This window comes from Cololabis saira, chromosome 7 (genome assembly GCF_033807715.1).
Source record: "Cololabis saira isolate AMF1-May2022 chromosome 7, fColSai1.1, whole genome shotgun sequence".
Classification (NCBI taxonomy): Eukaryota; Metazoa; Chordata; class Actinopteri; order Beloniformes; family Belonidae; genus Cololabis; species Cololabis saira.
The window spans coordinates 35,349,586-35,368,225 of record NC_084593.1 but is presented as its reverse complement, the minus strand read 5'-3'; the positions used below and the strand labels follow the sequence as shown (position 1 = coordinate 35,368,225).

At 40.2% G+C, this 18,640-nt stretch overlaps 1 protein-coding gene across 1 annotated transcript; it reads left to right on the top strand.

Annotated features, from left to right (window-relative positions):
• Nucleotides 1–1,491: 1,491 nt before the first annotated feature.
• LOC133447203 (endothelin receptor type B-like) lies at nt 1,492–17,210 on the top strand. Its single transcript, XM_061725744.1, has 8 exons — nt 1,492–1,643; nt 7,184–7,684; nt 9,204–9,316; nt 9,413–9,617; nt 12,816–12,965; nt 13,789–13,922; nt 14,036–14,144; nt 15,160–17,210. Exons 2-8 carry the CDS (start codon nt 7,298–7,300, stop codon nt 15,298–15,300), a joined length of 1,239 nt encoding a protein of 412 aa, XP_061581728.1. The 5' UTR covers nt 1,492–1,643; nt 7,184–7,297; the 3' UTR covers nt 15,301–17,210.
• The last annotated feature ends 1,430 nt before the right edge of the window (nt 17,211–18,640 follow it).

Here is an 18,640-nt window from a genome sequence, read left to right as displayed (position 1 = left end):
AGCACATCCTTTCTGCTGCGTCTCACACCCACATACACACCCCACACATGCACACAGGTGCAGACAAATGCAATGTTGAGTGCCTTGCATAATGGTGATAATGTCTGTTAATGGTATAATAATATGAGACAGTCCTAATGAGAGTAATGGTGCACCAGGTCCAGGAATAGTAACCTCCTAAAATAGAGCAGGGGATGGGTGCCATTAAAGCGAGTCCAGAGAAAGCTTCTTTGTTTGGAGTGCATGTTTGGTGTGTGCATGTTTGAGTGTGCGCACCACTACTTTAACTGTCCTGTGGGAGATGCAGCAACTCCTCGTTTCTGTAGCGTTTGGCATGCACAGTACTTGTGCTGGAGGAGCTGCTTGCACATGTGCGTCACACTGGTGTCTGTTATACGTCTTCTGTGTTCTGTTAATGTAAATTAATATGAGCGTCTGTCTCAAAAATTAATGTGCATGTTGCAACTTTGAAAAGCTCAGAACATTAAAGATGTTACAAAGTTGCAATAATTTACGCAATCTTATGAAAGACATATTCTGGAGAGTGTTTTTTTGTTTTGTTTTTTTTGCATGGGTTGTTATGGAAATGTGTAGGCTACATCCAAAGTGAATTGTTTATTGACCTGGATTCTTGGTTAAATGAGTTTATACTTTTCTATATCAGTGCACTGTAATACAACAATTTTGTATATTCTGCTAAATAAGTAAATATATATCAAGAAATTTGCCACAATTACTATGCAGAGAAAATGCAGTGCTTTTACACTGGAGTAGCATTTACCATCGATTTTGTCGTGTTTTGAAGGAAAAATTGTATTACTTTGGTTGTTTTTTTATATCTTTTTATTTCACAAAAGAAAGACAATCAGATACATTCTTAATGACGGTAGGTCTTACAATTTTCTTTTGTGCACGCGTGCCTACTCCCGCCTATAAATAAGTAATAAATAAATAAAATAAATAAACTGGAAAGAAAAAAATAATAATAATAAGTAAGTGAATACAAATGGAAAATAACATCAGTAAATAACAATAGGGGCATCAAAACTCAAATACCTACAGATACATAAAATAAATGACAGCAAAAAAAACAGCATTCAGCGTACAATGATGTTCTCTAAACCAGAGAATAATGGGAACCAAAATTCTTGAAAAAGATGCGATTGTATTTTTCCAAGGTTAGTTTTTCTAAGGGTAGAAATGCTGTGAGTTGATGGAGGGGAATCGTTCTTCCAAAATGAAAGTATACTTTTCTTTGCAAAGTAAGTGATCAAAGATTGTTTTGGTTGTTGCCACATAATCAATCATTGAATAAAGTATTTTAAAGTGGCCGTAAAGGTGGATATCGTGCGTGTGTTTGCAGCGCATCCCGGCTGCAGGCAGAGCAGAGAGAGGATGGTTCTCCGGGCCGTGATTGGCTGACGCGCAGCCTCCGCTGGCAGCTATAAAAGCGCCGTCCGGCCGACTCTGCTGGCTCAGTCTGGCGGAGGATCTGCGGGCGTCGCTGGACGCGGCGTGAACTTTAACTACAGCAAGGCGGTGGGAAAAGGTGCACATCTAACCCCAGAACACCTGTTTGATTAAAGGAGCTCTGCTGGAATATTTTTTCAGAAAACGTTGACCTCCAGCTCGTCCCAGCTCCGGTAAGTCCGCTCAACAAAGTTAAGACTGATATTGTCTCCATGCAGTTTATGTATCTGTCCATCTTTTGTCCGACATTGACAAACTTACTGTAATTGGATCTTGTTTTTTTTTTTTATAACTTCTGGGACTGAAAAAATACATTTGACACTTTTATAATGAATTTAAAGTTATGTCCTCCACTTCATTTCTGAGTTTTTGAACGCAGTCAAGTTTATACTATGGAGTTCTGCATTATTTACCCCACTCGTCTTTTAAACACACAGGGATATCAAATGGTTTGAAATGATATCATAATATATTCATAGCAGATGAGGGAATAATAAGGGAATCACATCAACTACAGGATTTTAAGCTGGAGATGCTTGTAGCGTTGAGCATCTCGGATTTATCTGCGCAGCTTTTCTGGTCTGGTTGTTTATTTAATAGTCTACAGGCTAAAACATTTGCAAAGCATTTCTTATACAGCCTGCAGTAGTGAATCATCATAGTGATACACGTTTATTGCACTTTAAAAAGACAAACCTCTTCAAAGGGGATGATCGCCCACACAGAAGAACAACTCCTGTGCACAAGCTGGCCAGAAAAAAGACAATATTTATAGTCAATAGATATCTTATAGATACAATTGCCAGGATAATTCTACAGAATTATTTTGTTGTTGTTTGCTTGTTGTTGTTTTGTTTTTGGGGTTGTTGTTTTGTTTACACACTTGAATGCCAGCCCACTGCAGCTCACACAGTTCAATCTGTTGAATTCATAAATAATAAATGGATAACTAAAGTCAGCAGTTTGGAAATGAGCCGTGCATGTTTATTTTTCAGTTTGAAGTAGAATTGATGACGTAAATTGGGCTGATATTTCAGCACAAGTTTGTACCAGTTTCCTTCTTTATCTGCTGGATCCTTCCTCCCAACACCTCCCAGCACCTCCTGGTGCAGGTCACCCTCCGTTCTCACCCCTTCCTCCTGCCTCTGCCTTCCTGAGCACTCCTTCACCTTCTATTGTTCTTCCAAACAGTGCAACAGGTCACTTTTGTTTCAGTCTTGCTTCCTTTCTGTGTTTTTTTTAATTTTTTTTTACACATTTCCATCACTTTCATCTCCTTCTCCTCTTCCTACCCTCATTTTGAAAAAGACAAGCATACATTTGCCTCCCCTTTCGTTCTGTGAGCTTGCCAACTTCCCTGCTCTTTCTGAGCAATGGAGTCAGCAGAGCAACACAATTTATTAGATTAAGAAGATCAACCCAATTAAAATGAAGCTTTCAAATTAAATCAGACAATCCTGCTCTAACAGAGCCTAATGAGAGGCCATGTTATACAACACAAAGGCAGCTTTCACATGATGAGGATGATATAGATGGAAAATGGCCAAATTCTTCAAAACTGATTTCTTGTGACATGTGTGTGAGTTCATTCATGTGATTTTCTCTCTTTTTATGGAAAAGGTTGAATAGCCAGTTATTTGAGCTGAATGCATCATGAATAGCAGTTTTTAACAAAAGAAGACTATGTATGTTTGTTTTTTTCCCTTGAAGTGATAAAGTTCACAAAGTATCACATAGTTATAGCTCCACGGTTCTTCTCTCCATTTTTACTGACGTGTTCATAGCAGCGTAGTAGTAACAGAGACCTTTTCAGAGATCAGTCGCTCTGTCTGACCATGTGGACTTAGATTTGAACACAAATACAATCCAATAATCATTGAAGCAGCTAGTGCCGTGAATCTGATGTGCCAATTACAATTACATTTCTTTCCACTTGGTCCACAAGTAAGCTGCATGCTTTGAAACAGCAGCAGTATTATGTTATTGGCTAGCTGTGCACCTCCAATTTGATTGGATGATACTCAAGTATGAACATTTTAACTTTCCTCAACTTTTGACGGAAGCAACGGTGTCGGACTGAACCCACAATTCAGTTTGAGAACATTTGACAACTCCCCATTTGAAGTCGCTCCTACAACGATGCTTCAATGCTGTTGCAATGCAGTTTGTGCAAACGAACGAGGAATTTGATTCCGTAGACTTTACCTCTCATGTTCAATAAAACAAATAAATAAGAAAGAATTTTAAAACGCCACAGCAATCAAAAACTATGTGCACTATATTTGTACACTATGTACACTATATATGACATATACAAGACAGAACCAGTATTTGCAGGTGGGATTGATCCCTCATTTAGGCCCAATCTTGTCCCAAATCCAGGTTGATGGACAATTACAAAAGACAGGAGCACACGACTGATGTAACAGCCAGCCGTGGCGTCTGAGACGAGTCAAACAGCACATCATAATCCCGCCATCATATTTTCACACTTTAAAATCCTGGATTCCTTTCAGGCCATCTATTATGTGTTTTAAGACTTTGGGCAGCGTTAAAAACTGTTACGTATGTAGACAACGGTTCACCAGCGGTTACAAGTTGTTCTGGTTGTAATTATGGGTTCTGGTGCTGGTGGTGATGTTGCACTTAATCACAATTTCCGAGTGAAACCCAAAACAAAGTACTGGCAGAGCTTCTTTTCTTTTTTTAAATCTCTTTTTTTACTTGAAATACTTATGAAAATGTATCGTTAATTGTTTGAGCTTGTTTTTATTATGACACGTTCCCCTTTGGGGAATGTTTATGAGTGTGTTCATGGTGCTCTATTTGTTGGCCATCACTGTGCAATTCTGCGTGAACTTTGTGAAGCCCAGTGCGTTCTGGTTTGCACATGCGTTGGGAGATAGTATCTGTGAGTGGGTGAGTGTGTATGAGTTTGAATGTGACCTCTGTCTCTGCTCTGGAGAGATATTGCCATCATCGTCAATCAAGCCATTTATCTCGAGATGCCCCAGGCTTTTCTTGAGGATACACATGATACTTAAGAAGCTCAGAGCCAAGTTCTGTCCAAAAGAGAAAGGATCTCTTTCGCACACACTGGACACACAGAAACACTGTTCTTCATTTTACCTCAGTTATCACTGCTCCATTTGTCCTTCTTAGTTTTGTTTTGCGACCTCCCACTACTTATTTTTTAGCTTTTCAACCATCCATCCATTCTTTTATACCCACTTCATCCTGGTCAGGGTCACGCGGAGTCTGGAGCCAAACCCAGCTGTCATCGCTGCTAGAGGCGGGGTACACCCTGAGAATGCACCAAACAAAGGAAAGACGAGACAAACGGCTATGCACGCTCACACTCGCTCAATTGAGAACCAACAATCAATCTAACGCGCATGTTTCTGAGCGGTCTGAGGAAGCCGCGGTACGCGGGGAAAACCCACACGGGCATGGGAGGAACGTCCAGACTCCACACAGCAAGATTCAAACCAGGAACAGTTGTGAGACGACAATGCTAACCACCACACCGCAGCGCTGTCACAGCAGTTTTTCCATCATAGAAGAATCTCACTGCCGACCCATTTTGTATGCATGTGCTTTTTCTTTAATGGTTTTTGAACATGCATATGTGTTTTCTAACAATGTAACCTCACCCCAGAACATGTGATAGCTACATGCTTCCACAGTTGGAAGACATAAAGCTAGAAAATGATATGATTCATAATTTCAGGCTGTAAAATTGATGCAGTCTTATGTCTGCCTGATAAGACCTTTCCGCTTTGCTATCAGATGTAGTTTGTTAGGGTTAGGCGGAATAAATACACGCTTAGAAACTGATAAGTTTGATCTTTTTGAATGAATCCACTGATATTATCCGTATTTAAACAATGTAAGCTTAACAAACACAGATGTGTACGTTGTCTGACGAAGGCTCACACCTGGCGTTAACATGCACCACATGTGATCTAATCTGAGGTTGGCAGCGCTGAGTACATGTTGGAAAGCGTTGAAGGATACAGAGACGTACGGAGCACATTCGGAGGTTGTCCCAAGTCCAGGTGCAACAGAACAGGAAGTGCATACTCATCCTGTGTCCCTCACACTAAAGTGTGACAAAAGTTCAAGGCGTAAATATGAATTTCTGGATGTTCAGATGGACACATGATGTAATTTTCCTGCAGCATCAGTTCGAATAAGTCTGAGACTCCAATACAGGAGCCCTGCTCAGGCTTCACAGCTGGAGAGATCAAAAGAGTCAAAAGATTTCCAAAAAGGGGAGGTGGGGGGAATCATGCAGCTGTAAAAGTCTTTCTTGTTTTATTTATTTTCAAATGACATCACTTTGGATTAACAACAGCGTCTTTTGTTTGTTTGAGCGTCGATAAACTAAGCTCATCTCTCAAAAGTGGAAGCATAACTGAAGGCTAGTAATAGCCAAGATGTTGTGTTAGTAAAAAGGAGCCTGTTGTTTATTTGCATGTGAAGTGGAGGAGGTGAGAGCTGATCACAAGTGGTTACTAAAGACGCAGAGTGACATGCCAGCTGTGAGCGGAGCAGCCAGAACACACTAATTCCAGGTGTCAACAGCAGCTAAGTGTGGGCTCAGAGAGAGGGACTGGTTTCAACTTCAGTTTGTTGTTGTTAACAAATGTACAACCTTGGACGTCTTCTCAGTTCATTATCAACCCTATGAATAAATGTGATTTTCTACTTATTTTTCAAAAGATTAAAAACTCTGACCCACTGGAGACCAATCAAGTCATTAGGCACTTTAATGTAATGATAACATATAATTGTTATCTGTGAAGTAGGAATGGGCGATATTTTACCGTTCACGATATACCGTCAAAAAAAATCCCCACGGTAAGAATTCGTCATCTCGCGATAAAAAGGATAAATTCCCGTTGATGACGTTTTTGTGTAAAGCTGATTTATGGTTCTGTGTTAAATCGACGCACAAGGTACGTGAAGGAAGGAAGGAAGGAAGGAAGGTAGGAAGGAAGGAAGGAAGGAAGGAAGGAAGGAAGGAAGGAAGGAAGGAAGGAAGGAAGGAAGGAAGGAAGGAAGGAAGGAAGGAAGGAAGGAAAGGAAGGAAGGAAGGAAGGAAGGAAGGAAGGAAGGAAGGAAGGAAGGAAGGAAGGAAGGAAGGAAGAAAGAAAGAAAGAAAGAAAGAAAGAAAGAAAGAAAGAAAGAAAGAAAGAAAGAAAGAAAGAAAGAAAGAAAGAAAGAAAGAAAGAAAGAAAGAAAGAAAGAAAGAAAGAAAGAAAGAAAGAAAGAAAGAAAGAAAGAAAGATAAATTCCCGTTGATACGTGTTTGTGTAACAAACATGGCGGATCTGAGTCATTCCAGTTTTGCAGTACAGGTTTAACTCATTTAATTGTTTTTTATTAATTCAATTTAATTGGTGTAGTTTAGTAGTATTCAGTATTCTTTTAGAGCAGTGTTTTGGGGGCTCCAAAGACTGAATGTGGAGATAGATTTATAGTTACAAAGGTGGATGGAATTGGTATTTTTTTATCGTCATTTTTATTGTTATCGGGTAAATGCAGGAAAATTATCGTGATACATTTTTTAGTCCAGCCTTACTGTGAAGCCACGCTGTTGCTAGCGTTCCCATCAGCATCCATCTCACAGAGCTCATGTCCTTCCACACACGCAACAGGTTTTCTGCCCTTTGTCTCAAAAGTGATGGATGATGTATTTTCTCCGCAGGACAAACCAGCTCTGCCAGGCCCGGAGCGACGGCCAGCGTGTGGGCGTATGTCGGCGCACTTGTGATTGAGTGCTTTCAGAATCGGTGCGTGTTGGACGTCTGGTTGCGTGAGAATGAGGGCCGTCGTGCTGCTGTGCCTCTTCGTGGTCACCGAGGTCGGAGCCACCAGATTAGTGCGAGATTCCCAGGGTGGACCTGAAGCTTTAGAGCCCCCCAAGAACAGCAGCTCGGTGCAGCTTCCCCTCCCCAAGCCGGGGCGCGCTCGCAGCCCCTTGCCCCCCATGTGCATAAAACCCACAGAGATCAAGCATGCCTTCAAATACGTGAACACCATCATATCCTGCCTGATCTTCGTGGTGGGGATCATCGGCAACTCCACGCTGCTGAGGATCATATACAGGAACAAGTGCATGAGAAATGGACCCAACGTGTTGATTGGAAGCCTGGCGCTGGGAGACCTGCTTTATATTATCATTGCCATCCCCATCAATGTGTACAAGGTAAGAACCTTTACAACCTCAGTCTATCTGTACGTGTGTGTATAATGACTAATGTCTGTCTGCGGTGTTATCAAAAAGAAAACTCGGCTCTCTGGAGCTCATTAGATCAAATCATATTTCATTTTTTGTGACATATGTTGGTTTTCCAATGACATACAAACCTAACTGATGGATTTGGGCATTTTACGCTTTGAAAAAATACCTTTATTACACAGACTTACAGTTATGTCCATTGTAAAGGAGACATATGCCTTTTTGTTTAACAAGCTTTTAAAATGTTCAGCTTTTTCTGAATGAAATCTCTGTGTCCTGCTTTGATAAATTATACCAAGGGGGTATTAGCCCCCTTTTCAACCATGAGCGTACAGCTCTGTTCACAGCCGCTGATTTTAGTGGGTGGAGCCAGCCAGTTTATTTAGCTCCAACTCTTTTATGAGGTCTGTTGTAAAGGTGGAGATACAAATGAGGAGGATGGATAATCCTGCTCTGATCAGAGTGCAAATCTGAATAGTCTCCTGAATGACAGTATTTTCACACCTAGGTGACCTCGAACAAAGTGTCAGGCTTCTGTTACGATGGTGTTTTTTATTTGGCGTACATGTCAGACACCCAATTATATGTTCTAATGCACATTTTGTAAATATGTTCCCTTTTACGTAACTTTACCTCAAACAATGAAAGTTACTTACCCTTTCAGCTGCATTAGAGCCACTTGAAAAGCTCCACGATGACGAATAGGATGTCTCTAAAGTCACTTTCAAGTCAGACTGTATAGGCCACCAAGAAAATATATGACCCAACCAAACAGTCAAATGAAAAGAAAAATGAAGAATATATAAACGTAGACGACAGGCGGAGACAACATGTTGCGATTTAAGGAGAAAACTTTCCTTGTGCGTGTGGAAATATCCACTGACTTGTGTGTCGGCATAAGCAGTTGACCATAATGTAACCGCAACTGGGACACGATGAGAGGTTGAAGGCAAATCAGAGGTTTGGCCAAAGCAGAAAACTGTAACTGAAACGAGCTTTAGTTTGAAAAATGATACGGTTTGCTCTGATTTCATGAATTCTAATGTATGACGGATCACTTTCTTCTTCTTCTTCTTTAAACCAGGCATATTTGGTGAACTATACTCTAATGCTTAATAATAATGTTTCTGTGCTGTTGGAATAACCCTACTGTAATCTTAAACATTGTTAAAAAAAACAACCACACACACACACACACACAACATGCTCTCTTTACATGCAAATGTCCTGGTTTTAGTGTTATTTGGTATTTTAGTGGTACCGCATGCTTTTCGTGACCCTAAACAGAACTTATCCCCCCTCGGGAGGAGGATTCCTCTCTTGTAGGTTTTGGCATTAGCAGGATTAGCTCTGAGAGACACGAGGAAGAAACAACCCCTAAATGAACCTTGCTGGGATTTGGCCGTGTGTTTGCACAGGTGACACTTAAATTTCAAGTACAATTCTCTTTTCCATTTCTTTCTCTCTCTTGTTTATTTTTCTGCAGCTAATAGCGGAGGACTGGCCGTTCGGCGTGTACGTTTGTAAGCTGATGCCGTTCATCCAGAAAGCTTCAGTGGGAATCACCGTCCTCAGCCTGTGTGCCCTCAGCATCGACCGGTGAGCACACACACACACCTGCTCTTGACAAATACTCACGCGTTAGTTGTGAGAGCAGTCATAGCATGTGTGTGCTTGCATCCTGGTTTCTTCCAGCTACCATGCCGTGACATCGTGGAGCAGGGTGAAGGGGATGGGGATCCCGCTCTGGAAAGCAGTGGAGGTGACTCTGATCTGGCTGGTTGCTGTGGTGCTGGCGGTCCCCGAGGCGCTGGCGTTTGACATGATGGAGATGCCGTACCGAGGCAACAAACTCAGGATCTGTCTCTTACATCCAGAGCAGGCCACCAGCTTCATGAAGGTTTGTGCTTCATGAATGAGGCAGCTGAGGCGGTGAAAGAAACAACTTTTGCTGAATTATATGATGAAAGGCATTAAAGCAGCTTTCAGTTTTCAGTTTTTCATTTGAAGGAAGCATTGTCTAGCCATGGCTGTGTCCCACCTGTATCGAGCCCAACTCGTTTGGAAGTCCCACCCGAATGGGACGACCGCATGTAGTTTTAAATATCAGCAATAATCAAACTAATAATAAATGGCAAAGAGTGAGAGAGTAATTACAAAAGAGAGGGACTGAGCTGGAGACCAAACAGAAGTAAATCTTAGACAGCATTGTAAAAGCGATTTAACCTCCACGCTAGGGCTGGGCGATATGGACCAAAAGTCATATCTCGATATTTTCTAGCTGAATGGCGATACTCGATATATATCGATATTTTTTCTGTGCTATAATTGGGGTTTCCCCCAAAGCATTATTATTACAATGTAGACAGTAACAGGCAGACTTTTCCACTGAGGTTGACAGTTGTGCAAATAACAAAACATTTGTGCAAATCTCAAATTAAACATTCAAGTCAATTTGTCACAAAATAAGCTATATCAAAATCATACATTTTTTTTAAATCGATATAAACGATATTGTCTCGTACCATATCGCGTTTGAAAATATATCGAAATATATTAAAATCTCGATATATCGCCCAGCCCTACTCCACGCCATCGAGGACCCTCATTTATTTAAATAATAAAATTGATCAATTGTTGAAAGAAATTAACAAAATTCACTGTTTGTCCAAAAGGCCACGCTCTACTCACCTTTAGCTAGTAACTGTGTTGCACATTCATGAGGATGTTGTTTCAGACAGTTTATATTGGTTTCCTCAATGTTTCACCAAGATCTTCTAATGAAAAGGAAGATTTGAGATGCCGTGTGAAGTCGTCTGCTGCACATCCCAAAGAATGAATGGGGTTAATGTCCCTGACCTTGTTTTTTGAGGACACCGATCATAAAACGGCCCCCACATGCTTTCACAGTAGGCTTTAGGTATGATTGGTGCACTATTTCATCTGAAGCACACGGGACTGTGGAAAAAGGTGAATCTGGACTCTTCAGACCAAATGACTATCTTTTTCTTCAGACTTAGCTATTTAGTCCCAGTTATCATAGTTTTCTTTGCGCTGCGTGTTGCAACGCTCTCACGTTCTCTGTTAATCACTGTCATGTTTGTTTTTCCCAAACATTTAAAGGATCTCTAATCACGGCGGTTCAAGGTTTTCATTCGACCGCATCGCTTTCCTCAGAGATAATGTTTCAACCCTTCCACGTTTTCTAAGCGTGTTGGACTCATGTCCGTACATTTAGTGCTATCAGCAGTTTTTTGGGGGGCGGGTTGTTTTTCTTTTTCTGGATGCAGACTTATGTTTTGAGCATTCCTAGTCAAGGCGGCATCTTTACCACTTCCACATGTCTTCCAGCACGATTGTTTAAGGAATAACAAACAACTCAGTGCATCAGTTAGGGTTAAATCACTTTATCAACTATAGCAACACTTTTACAACGGGAGGCTTCTTCCTTGTTTACCTTGTTAAACTCAAGTGGACACTTTTTAGTGTTTATCTTGTTTTTATATTTTTATGCATTTGGCTTGATTTTTTGTGTGTTGGTTTGTTTTTGGTCTAGTGGTTCATTTTTATAGCAGACGACCGCTACAAATTTACTTGCTGCACATACGCTTCAAAACAAGATTCTTTAACCACGATCATGTCTGTGAGCTCCAAGTTAACCTCTGAAGTCTGCATTCAGCCAATGTTTGCCACTAGTATCACAAATACACTTGGTACTTGAAGCGTCATACCTGGCAGGTGTTGGAGCGGTGCTGCTTGATCGGTTCACATCTAGCAGGCCAACATCTATTCAAAATCAGCTATAGTTTAAATAAAGATGAAAAAAAACACACTAAACATTAATAAGACTCAAAATGGACCTTAAACTCAAAAGTGTTTATGGCCTTCACTTTTGTATCATGTATGTTATTGTTGTATGTTGCTGTGGAGGACAAGAAAAAAACCTCAATCATGATAACTTAATATCCATACACAACTTTCTCCTTTACCACTTCTTTAAGCTTTCTCCTAACGCTTGTTAATGCTAAATTAATTTAGCATTTTAGGAGAAACTTCACAACTATACAAGAACAGATTTTAAGAAATGGGTCAAATTCTCAGTTTTCTCATCAAACAATCCGCCCATTTGACGTAAACACATGCCAGAGAGAGAGACACCAATCACTCGTGTTATTTTCATGTCCGTTTTCACCTCATCAGATATGAAAAATGTAAAGTTTTGCTGTAAAGCATTTTATGAATATTTCAGTCTGGTCCAAAAGTGTACGCTGGAATAACACTCAGAGATGAATTACTGCTCATACCTGATAGATTCTGTGAAAAAAGCGCCCCCTTTATCAGCATATGAGATAAAGAGGAAGAAATGCTGAAGGAAATATGTGCACTGATAAAAGATGGATGAATGACTTTAACAACAACATATACCAGAGCAGCTGCATACTTGCGTCCGGCTATTGCATGGCCGGCTGTTATAGACATGTGTTCAAAATTATCCTGCATGTTCACTTAGATCTAACTCTCAGGACTAAGTTGGGGAAGAAAAAGCTTTGGATTAAGTTCGTAGTGCACCTGATGTTGCTTTCATGTTCGGATATCAGCTGAATGATCCACATCAAAGCAGAGAAGCTGGAGAGCAACGGTGCAGTTGGTGCTCGTTTAATCACAGACTCTATTTCCCTCTGCCAAATAGTCATTATTCAATTCAAAAGCACAACATACAGTACACTGCACAGGATCCATCTTCATGTTCTTCGTAATCATCGCGGCACATTCATGAGGCTGCACAGGCAGACAGAAATCCCAGAGGCCTGTTCAATATTTGGCTTTGTAAGAAAGGAGGACACCCAGATGTTATTTCAGTGGTTCGTCATCATCAAAGAAACATAGTTCACATTGAACCGGGAGTGACACTGTGGAGGAAATGTTTTCATTTCTGTCAAGACGAATTTAAACCCAAAATGTCTAAATCGAAGATAAATAAAAGTGAGCCCATTTGCAGCAGGTATCTTCAATGTGAAGAATTTGAAGCAGTGCGACCGTTTGTGTTAATTTAATTAACTTCTCATTTTACTCAGACTGTGTCTTTTCCGCTTTACAGTTCTACCAGGAGGTTAAAGACTGGTGGCTGTTTGGCTTCTACTTCTGCTTCCCGCTGGTCTGCACGGCAATCTTCTACACGCTCATGTCCTGCGAGATGCTCAGCCGCAAAAAAGGCATGCGCATCGCGCTCAACGACCACATGAAACAGGTACACCTGCACGTCTGCAGCGCAGCGCGGCCACATTCTCTGACGGAGGTGTTTACGAGACTCTGTAATTAGAGCTGGGTATCGGTTCAAATGTCAAGAATCGATTCCATTCCGATTCTTAAGATTCAGAATCGATTATCACCATTTGATTTGATCTGATCCGATTCGATTCGATATTGATTTGGGTTAGTGTTGCCTGGATTATATGACTGTAAAATAACTATTGAAATAATAATTTCACAATAATTTTTGTGAAATAACTAAGAAATAAATAACTCAAATAGGCATTTCAATATCCATTTAAAGTGCAAAAAAAGAAAGAAATTGCAACAGCTCAAGCAGTAAACAAATAATTTTAGCTTGTCTGATTTATTCTGTCACCAGACACACAGCTGGACATGAAGCACCCGCCATTTTTCAGGTATTTCATGACAAAACGTGTCCGATAACAGAGAAACCAAACAAGCTATAGTAAATATAGATAATATGAACTTCATTGAACTAATATAACATTTAGAAATTTAAGCTGAAATGTCCAACATTTTCTCTAAAGAAAAGTTAATTTAGTTCAGGAGTTTTCAAAACTACTGGGACTACTGGGATTAAAGTTCACAAGGCAAAAATGTAATGATGAAAAAAAAAAAAAGATTATTATTATTATTATTTTTTTTTTTTTTAATCAAAAATTCTTTTTTTTTAAATCGATCTTTAGACATACAAATCGATTTTTAGGAATTAATATGAGAATCGATTTAGAATCAGAAAATCGATTTTTTTTCAACACAGGCTTATCTGTAATCTCCTCTCTGTGTGTCTGCTTCAGCGGAGGGAAGTGGCGAAGACGGTGTTCTGTCTCGTGCTGATTTTTGCCTTCTGCTGGCTGCCCCTTCATCTCAGCCGTATTCTGAAGAAAACAGTCTACGACCAGAATGACCCCAACCGCTGTGAGCTGCTCAGGTAGGTCCAGATATCTGACGCAATCCCTAGTGAAGGCTTCTTGAGAGCCCATTGTTCTCCACCCTTCGACTTCCTGTAGTCTCCACAGTCAACTCTGCCCTTTCCCCGTCCAGTTTCCTCTTAGTGATGGATTACATCGGCATCAACATGGCCTCGCTCAACTCCTGCATTAACCCAATTGCCCTCTACTTCGTCAGCCAGAAGTTTAAAAACTGTTTCCAGGTAAGAAGGCTCACTTTGACAATAAGAGTGATTAGGGGTGTAACAATATATCGTGCCACGAAATTTCGCGATACAAAAACGTCACGAAACGTGTCGTGGAGGTGACAAAGTGTATCGCGATATTGGGTTATCAATATTAATCCATTGTGTTGACTAGAAACACGCATCCGACCGAGCGTGCCGACCGCGCCTCGACCCGCGGACCAAAATCTTACTCCGCTCAGAAGAAACTAGTACCGTTTTGTGGTCCCGTTTTGAGCTCTGAACCTTTACTTATGTAAGTCTGGTGTAGAGTTAAGCCTTACCTTATTAAATCAACACAGCACCTAGTGCTGTATCACTCCGCCCAATCTAAAACATACTAAACACTACAGATAAACTGACTAGTTTAATTATAGTCCCTAATTAACATCAGAATATAAAGAATATATTTATAAAATAATGAACCCTGAATTACCAAAATAACCTTCTTAACAAAAATAAATCTCCTCTTACACTTATAAGGTGAGCATGAATCAATCTTTTTTATGATGTAAAATTGTATGTATTTATTTACTTTTATTTATTTATTTAATTTTAGTTGTTAAATTTCTGGAAAAGAAAAAAGTCAGATCATACATGAGAGAAACTATTCAGTTTGTGGCTAAATATTTGTACTTGTATGAAACTGAAGATGTATAATGCAAACCTAACATTTACTTTTAGTTCAGTTTGTGGAAAATGGTTGGCCTGGCTTTCTCTTTAAAACTTAAACAGTTATAAAGCATTACAAACTGTAACAATAGGGCAAACGTACAGTATTGTTTTGTATTTTGATTCTTTCAAATAAAAGACAATTTTTTCCAGTCATATGTTCCTCATTCAAGGTTGTTAAAAAAATACTGCTATAATATCGTTATCGTGACCTCAATACCGTGTATCGTACCGTATCGTGAGATTAGTGTATCGTTACACCCCTAAGAGTGATATAGAGAGAAAGAAACACACCTGACAACAGTGTGCTGCTGTGTTGCAGTCCTGCCTGTGCTGCTGGTGCTACCGGACGCTTCCTCTGGACGAACGAGGCTCGGGGGGTCGGTGGAAGGGCTCGTGCCACGGGAATGGACTCGACCGCTCCAGCTCCCGCTCCAGTCAGAAATACACAAGCTCCTCATAAACACACACGTACGTTACACAGCTCGACCACTAAACCAACGCTCCCATCAGCTCCCATCACGGAGAAACAGTGCCGTCGCTGGCATCACGCTGACAATCACATCTGAGTCAAGAGAAGGAAGGTGGAGGTCATTTTTTTCGACGGGACTCGCCTCAGACTGAAAGAACTCAGAAGTCCACCCAAACTGATGAATAAAATGACAGGAATGTACCTGCTGAGGCTGTAATACTAAATGCAAACGCTATGATGAAACCAACGCTGCATAAATGTGATCACACTGAGGACTGAAGGGCTCTCAGCGGACCACAAAGGTAAATACATTTGTAGATAACACTACGTCAAAAAGCACTTGTAAATTCATGTACAGTATTATTTACTAGCAGATATCCGACTTATACTTATCTTGCCAAGGTTTTTCAAAGTATGAATAAGCGCTGATCAGTACCACCTGTTGAAGCTTTAATACCTCACAGGAAAAGCTTGAGGGAAACTCTGACACTGAGTCCTTTGAGAGCCAGTGCCTCAAGGCCGCTCGTCTTTTTACTGAAATAATCTGAGAACACTAGCTGATCATTTGACGATGAGGTAAGTGTGCCTTGTACACCCATGTGCATATGTTACTTCATATTCGAGTAAAACAGGCACCGCTGTGTACCTTACAGTCATGTGGATAGTTGCACATTGTAAATCTTTCTCCTGGTTTTTTTTTTTTATCATTGCTTTAAGTCATGTGGTGCCATCGGTTTTTCCAGAACACGTCGACAAAAACACCAGATGATCCACATCATGCATCATGTATAAACGCCCTAACAATGTAGCTTTTATTTTTGTAAGGACCCAGCACCAAGCACAGGCAGAGCCTGTGTAAGCTTTCAAACCATTTACTTTCAAATACTTCACCTCAATCAGACAGGTAATGTTACAAAGATGTTAGTATCGCCGGGAAAACAAAAAACCCCAAAAAACATTGGACTTTACTTGTAATAATTGAGGAATCGTTTTTTTTATGAGCCATTTGAAAGCTTTTGAAAGAAAAAGAGACTGTGTACAGCTGGATGAATGTTTTTAAATGAGATCACATTTCTATAACAACATGGGGCAGGCCTGGCGGCGGTTTTGTTAGCTTTGTTGCCACGCGGCCAGAACGTCCAGCGGGCGTGGAGGCTTCTTTCCAGGAACACAGTTAATTGATGAACCCCGCCTTTAACCCCCGTCTCATGACTCTGCAGTATAACCCAGTATAGATGTGTAGAGATGGATCCCGATGTGTTGCTATTATTTCCTGTAAATACAAGTCCCACTGAATCCAGGTCAAACTTGGTGAATTAACCCATTTATCTAATAAAGGTGTGAATTACCCCAGCTAAGAAAGGATTTCTTAATGAGAGGGGGAGACTGCAGACTAATAAGAGAAAGGTGTTCCTCGTGCTTTCAAGAGGGAAGGGCACGCGTATATTAGTCACATATGTACTTCAGGAAAAGGATTTAAGTCCTGAAAAGAAACATGCAAGGTGGAGCGCCTGGAGAAAACCCACACAGGCGCTGTGAAGGCACGCCAGCTTCTCCTGGACAGACTCCAGCAACCTTTCAGCTGCGAGGTGACACAACTATACCCTGCAGGTTATGATATATCCTTCATGTCTTACATGTCTGGCACATTGCAAAAGCACTGAAATAAATAAAGTAATCCATCATGTCCATTTACGGCACATTTGCCCTGCTTGTAGGCACGTCTGAATGTGACCATGTACGGGCGTTTCTGGGGATGAACAATGAAGTTATGAGATGTAACAATCAGCAGAGATTGGACATGAAATGATATGTGTTTTACTATATTGGGCCTGTTGACTTAAATACATTTATGCAGTACTTATTTGTGCAAACTATACAACAATAAACAGTATTTTATAGCATGTGTGTTGTGAGTTATTTACAGACCAGTTAAAGTGCATTTCATTGATTGAGGGTGATTCCTAGTATGATGAAGTCGCACAATTCACAATTATTATGTCTATATTAGGTTTAAACAGTACATTGAGCAAGTGTTTGAAAGGATAAACAATCGAAGTGCAAATCTATAACATTCACCTTTGTGTTCGTATCATTCCTTTCACAAGAGATCAATGAAGTAACTTTTCCAACAAAAGAAGGATGAGCTCTTGTTCAGAGTGGACAAAGTCATCTTTATTATTAACAGCCGGGTAAAGGTTGAATATTATCTAATGGGCTCCATATTTTTTTGCTTTTGAAGGGAGATTGCATTTGGTTTTCATTAACATCCTAAAACCATCTCCACAAAAAAAAAAAAAAAAAAAAGCAAAGAATGTCAAATAACTTTCTATGCATGGTTTAAGATGATTATATAGGATGTGTGGTCACTGGTCTCCAAGGGGTCATTTTCCAGGAAGCAGCTTTTTGCTTAAACATTGCTGATCACATCTCAGGGGGGAAAAAGAAGAAATGCTCTTTGAAATCATCTCACGCTACAGTTTCACAGGGCTCTGCTTTCTTTCTTGGAAACAACTGGAACTTCCGCCAGAGAGGCACATTTATTCATCACTTGTTACTTACTTTTCTTCTCTTTCTTTAAAGTCATCTCCAAAGATTGGCTTTTGAGGTTCGGTGTCAGTGATAAATATTTAGCAAGCCCAGAAAAGGAATGTTGTTGATATCTGTGAAACAACAGAGAACTGGCCCTGGTGGTTTGTGGTCACAGGCATTCTCTGATACTTTATTGAACCTTGCAGCCAAAGGTTCAGGTTAAAAACATCCAACAAAATCCAAGCAAGCAAATCTACAATTACCATTTTTTTCTCTTTGTTGAGGGCTGTAATGGAGCAATGATCAAATACCAAGATTCAGTTCACTTTGGGACATATATTTCACATGCAATGTGCTTCAAATGCATAACTTTCTCAGTTCATCCATATTAACATCTGGTAAACCAATGAAAACTGAACCCTTAAACAGTTGAAACCCCTGTTTCCCTCATTGGTAGTTGCAGCTATATGCTTCATATGCTATATGCTTGTTCTGGTATAACAAGATCTTATATATATATCTTAACAGTAGGAAGAAAAAAAAACGGTTTCTTTTTTAAGTCTTGCCTCCATCCACTTCCAAAAAGACTTTGAAATGGTGTTACAACACTGACTTACAGGTTTAGTGGCTAAACAGGATAATTACGTTAACCACTTAGTGTTGACACTCTACCCAGCCCCTTCATTACCAACGGCTCCAAGGTTAGACAGACATAATTAAGTCTGTTTTTTTTACTCTAGACTAGTCCAGCTGTCATGGGAAAAGAGGCAGCTCATAAACTTCATAAGTTCATACACTC